This window comes from Triticum aestivum, chromosome 7B, assembly GCF_018294505.1.
Source record: "Triticum aestivum cultivar Chinese Spring chromosome 7B, IWGSC CS RefSeq v2.1, whole genome shotgun sequence".
In the NCBI taxonomy this organism is placed as follows: domain Eukaryota; kingdom Viridiplantae; phylum Streptophyta; class Magnoliopsida; order Poales; family Poaceae; genus Triticum; species Triticum aestivum.
This window is the reverse complement of record NC_057813.1, coordinates 457,857,432-457,862,386: the sequence shown is the minus strand read 5'-3', so window position 1 is coordinate 457,862,386 and position 4,955 is coordinate 457,857,432. Positions and strand designations below refer to the sequence as shown.

Below are 4,955 nucleotides of genomic sequence, written 5' to 3'. Positions count from 1 at the left end.
CTTAGAGCTCTCGCTAAATAATTGGGATCTAGATCTCCGTAGAACGCTATCTCCTAAAGAGTTGGAAGATTGGTATCGCCTTATTGCTTGCTTCCCTTTGCTCTCGGAGGAAGAGGACTCGGTGGTCTGGCCCCATTCTTCTTCAGGTCGCTTTTCGGTCAAGTCTGCTTACACTAAACTCATTTCTGGCTCCCCCACGTCCAAGTTCAAATGCATTTGGAGTGCCCGAATCCCCCATAAGATCAAAATCTTCATGTGGCAAGCTTTCCATGGGAAGCTTCCCGCGGTGGATCAAATGAGGAAAAGGAACACCCCGGACTCGGATAGATGTGTCTTATGTGGGGCCATTGAAAACACTGATCATATCTTCTTTCGATGTTCTTTGGCTAATTTTGTGTGGTGTTGTATTCGCTATTGGCTGCAAGTAAATTGGGCTCCATCGTATTTTGTGGACTTGAGGAGATTGGCCAGCGGCTTATCTGGGGCTTCTAAAAGGATCTTCTGGGTTGGGTTTGCAGCGATTTGTTGGTCGCTGTGGACCACTAGGAACAAATTTACCATTGAATATATCTTCCCGGCTAATCCTATTGGTTGCTTATTTAAAACTGATGTATTCCTGCAGCAGTGGAGATCATTGATTAAGGAAGAAGACCACGAGGCCTTAGACGCTATGCTGTCCAAGATTCGGACCACAACTTCATCCTTGGTGCGCTGGCATCGGGAGGCAACTTAAATCATGTTTCTTTCTATCTTATCTTTTTAGGGTTGGCCTGCGTGCCATGACTGGCTGGGTTGCCATGTACGCGACTTTTGCTGTTCTGCTACTGTGTTTGGTTGGTGTGGGTTGTGCTACTCTGTCTGATGGCTTTATTTATAAAGTCAGGCGTATGCTTTTTATATAAAGGACTGTGAACCGACCCCTGATGTTTGCTGGCCATGTTAGGCTACCACAGTCATGATGGCTGGCACTTGCTGCGTGCCCTAGGGCGTGTTTGGTTGCCGTGTGCTACAGTGCCTGTGTTGCATAGACTTCTTCACTCAGCCCGGCTCAAGAAAAACAGCCTCATATGCGACATCTGCGAATTGTTTGGTTGCTTGCATATGGACTTGCTGCATTAGGAGATCAACATTGGCATGTTGTTTGGTCGCCTGCATTGTCTCGGCGCATGCAACTACACGCTGTTTGGTTGCCCACATGGGGTATAATTAAGAGCTAGCACTTGCACTTAGCACAGAGGGTTAAGAGCTAGCAGAGGAAGGGGAAGAAGAAATGCAGTGTGCGCCGGACCATGGCGACTGCGGTGGATAATGGCCGTGGCGCCGTGTCCGACATGACGAGCATGGAGTCGTGGACGAGCGACCCCGTCGGCGGCACGGCGAGTGACACCGTCGGCGAACTAGTTGAGGTGCTCGCGCAAAGAAGTGGAGAGAGGAGGAGAATGTAGTGCTCGCGCCATCGTACCGTCAGTGCAGTGGACGAGAGAGGAGGCCGAGATGATCAACGCCGGAAACGACTCCGGTGTAGTAGGGCGAGAGAGAGGAGGCGAAGATGATCGACCCCGTCGGCGGTGCGGCGAACTACAGTGTGCACGGAGGCAGAGGACACAAGAAAGCAGTGTGCGCGCCATTGCAGTGTCAGTGCAGTAGGAGGACGACAGAGAGTAGGCCGAGATGAGCGACGCCGGAAACGACTCTAGTGTAGTAGCACGCGGGCAAGAAGATCAAGGGGAAGGGCTTCGGCGTTGAGAGGGACGAATATTAGGGCTCTAAGCAGAGGACAGAGGAGCTCGACATGGCGTTGTTAGTGCAGTAGACTGCTGTTCAAAGAGAGATGAAGCTACGATCATCGAACCAAAAACTTACAACACGAATGTTGTGAGAAACTGCAAAATTAGGCTGTTGGTTAAAGAAAATTTCAAACAATCGATCGTGCGCAACTCTAACAAGATTCGTCCAAAATAGCTCCAAACGGGAACTCGAGATTAAGAACTTACGGCCGACGAAGATACAAAGATACAAAACAATCGCCTGAATGGAACTGTAGCATCGAGGAGCATCTTTTCCGGGTAGAGGTTATCTCGAATCGAAGCACTATTATGTAGATCAGGGAGATGAGAGAGAGATGAGATTATGGAACTGTAGCATCGAGCATCGAGGAGCATCTTTTTCGGGTAGAGGTTATCTCGAATCGAAGCACTATTATGTAGATCAGAAAGATAAGATTAGATAGAAGTTTAGTGGAGGTTGAAGAATACCTCTCACTCCTGTCTCCACTCGTGCGAGGGCCCTCTCGCTAGCGCTCACGAAAAACTGCTGATTCATGCGTTTCCAACAAAAACTGCTGATTCATGCGTTTCCAACAAGCTAGACTCTGTGTTGCTTTAAAAAGCGTGCGATGCAGACCCAACAGTAAAAATGGACAACCAAGCAGGCTTCTTTCTTCCCACATGGACCTGATTGGGCCTATGCGGGCAACCAAACACGCGCCTAGACACTCTGCGCAAGCGGCAATCGGACAGTGTCCATGTCGAAATACGAAATCCGCAAATTCACGCATCTCGACAAACAGCGGAAATGAACTTCAAATTGAGCGAAACGGAGTAAAAAGCACATGACATCATACTACAACTCCGGAGAGAAAAGAAAAACATGTACAGACTCGCAGACGGGCCAGCACTGTTATTCGTTTATTACACACAAGGCTGGCTGAATCTACTGCTGCCTTGATTCGCCTCACTCGACAGGATGCTCTCCTGCAAGGTTACACACACGAACTTGTTCCGCTTGTTCCGTCTGATCCGAGTGTACGGTACACACACGAGACGTGGCAAATTCAAGCGTCGTCGTCGTCCTCCTGGTTAAGCCTCGCCGCCGTGGTGACCGCGGCGCCCACCCCGCCGGCCTTGGTGCGCGCCCCGGCGTCGCTGTAGGTTTCCGCCTGCACCACCCTGGCCGCGTCCTCCGTCGCCGCCGGCTTGTCGTCTGCCAGCTTCGTCGTCGCGTCCTGTACACGGGATGGAGCACGGGCAACAAGCTCAAACGGCCAGTTCATTTAACTCAGAAAGAAGGAGCATATGCATGTCGCGTAACGAACGTACCGAGAGGACATCGCCGACCGTGATCTTGTCCTCGTCGCGCTCGGCCCAGGCGTTGGCGCTTGCAGCGGCCCACGCCTGGTCGGCGAGGCCGCCGGGCATGACCGTGTCCGCTCCCTGCGCCTGTGTCTCCGCGGCGCGGATGGCAGCCGCGTCGGCCTCCTCGAGGGGCCGATCGCCCGCGGACAGGGCCGCTGCCTCCATGGCCTCGCCGATCGTCACCTTGCTCGCGTCCTCCTCCACCTGCTGCTGCTGCTGCTGCATCATCGCCTGGTCGGCCACGGAGTACTGTCCCACCACCTGGCCTGCCACGAACTCGGTGACGATGCGGCCGCCGGGAACGGCCGTCTGGGTGACGGTGATGCCCTGCTTGGTTGCCGCCTCGCTGGCCTGGCCCGGGCGCACGGCGCCGACGGCCTGGTTGTACGCGGCGGCCGTCTCCATGGCCACCGCCGCACTGAAGCCGCCGCCGCTGGCCTGTGGGACCTGCACGCCCTGCACGCTTTCCTCGGCGGTGCGCATGGCCTCCGCGTCCCGCGGCGCGATGGCCTGGACGGCAAGGTCGCCCGTGACGGCGAAGACGTGGCCGTACTGGATGGGCTCCGGCTGCTCCTGCTGGGCCTTCATCGGGTCACCTCTCGTCGCCTGTGCTTGAGCCATGGCTAGCAGCTGCTTATCACTTCACTGTCTCTTTCTTCTCTGTTGTGCAAACCTGCTGGTATCGATCGCTTTCTCTATCAGTTGTGCTACTTGGAGATGTAGTCGTCACTGCTTGTCTTCCATTATATATGATCTTTGAGGCGATGCGGTGGCCGACGAAGGCATGGGCGGGAGGACACGTGCGGTGCTGGCTGTTGCGGTGTGCTGCTCCGGACGAAGGTGGCAGAGTCTCGTTGGCCCGAGCGTGGAGGGCGGTGGCGCGTGCTTGCATGCGAGCATAGATCTTTCGAGTAGGCGTCTCCGTGCCGAACTGCCGATGCAGTGTCATCCAGATCCGGGAATGGGTAGCAGAAACTTTATCCGTACATAGGGGTGAGGTGTGCCCTCTCCCCATTCGTCGCCGATATTTCGTCTCTGCACCACAGGCACACGAGGCGTGTCGACACGAAACCTGGATTCACGGCCCCACAGACAAGAAGAGGTGTCGGTATAGTTCTTCAAATATCATCTTCAAAAAACATGGAACCGATTCTGCGCTTTGATGGTAGAACTTTAAAATCACTGCGCTGCGGTCTCAAATTTGACATGCATATGACGAGGTGGTCATTGGCTATGACAGCGCGGCGACTGGCAGCTACGTCGTTGCTGTTTGCTGAGCTGAGGACGCTATCTCTACTTCGAAGGAGAGTTAGTAGCCTCCTCTCACTCACACCAATTCCTCGGCAAACTCTATACGCAACGAGGGTCTTACTTTACTCCGTTTAACGCGTGCTTTTAGAATAAAATTCTATTAGAAAAGAAAATCCAATAAGAGCATCATGGCAGCCCCCCATCATCCGACCGGGATTGGCTCCAGGTGTAGGTAGGGTCAAATCCGCAGGGGTCATGCAAATACGTAGGCCCTTTCCCTTCTGCTCAATCAAATCGACACCTTTTCAAAATAACTTCCTGCATTAACTCATTCAAATCAAATCTTAAAAAAAATTCTCAACTAACTCCAAACTTTTCTTACCTTTCACTACTCATATCCAAATCAAATAAAATCTTAACAAAACATCAACTTTAATCAAAGTTAGCTGACCCATTTGAGGCGTGCGCGCGTTTCATTCTTCGTCTTTTTTTCTATGTTTTTTGGTTCTTCTTTTCTTATCATTTTTTTCTATTACCAATAGGTTGGTCTTTGCTCGGCATATCTCTACT

General features: G+C 52.5%; 1 protein-coding gene across 1 annotated transcript; it reads right to left on the bottom strand.

Moving 5' to 3' along the window:
• Positions 1-2,564: 2,564 nt before the first annotated feature.
• Positions 2,565-3,857, bottom strand: LOC123158928 (late embryogenesis abundant protein 31). The gene is made up of 2 exons (XM_044576745.1): positions 3,099-3,857; positions 2,565-3,004 (listed from the first exon to the last, which is right to left on the bottom strand). Exons 1-2 carry the CDS (start codon positions 3,753-3,755, stop codon positions 2,834-2,836), a joined length of 828 nt encoding a protein of 275 aa, XP_044432680.1. The 5' UTR covers positions 3,756-3,857; the 3' UTR covers positions 2,565-2,833.
• Between the last annotated feature and the right edge of the window lie 1,098 nt (positions 3,858-4,955).

Excerpts from the sequence above, each read along its gene's own strand:
- LOC123158928 (XM_044576745.1), bottom strand. The coding sequence starts at position 3,755 with ATGGCTCAAGCACAGGCGACGAGAGGTGACCCGATGAAGGCCCAGCAG. Across the intron at positions 3,005-3,098 it reads CGGTCGGCGATGTCCTCTCG|GACGCGACGACGAAGCTGGC; the intron begins GTACGTTCGTTA and ends TCCCGTGTACAG.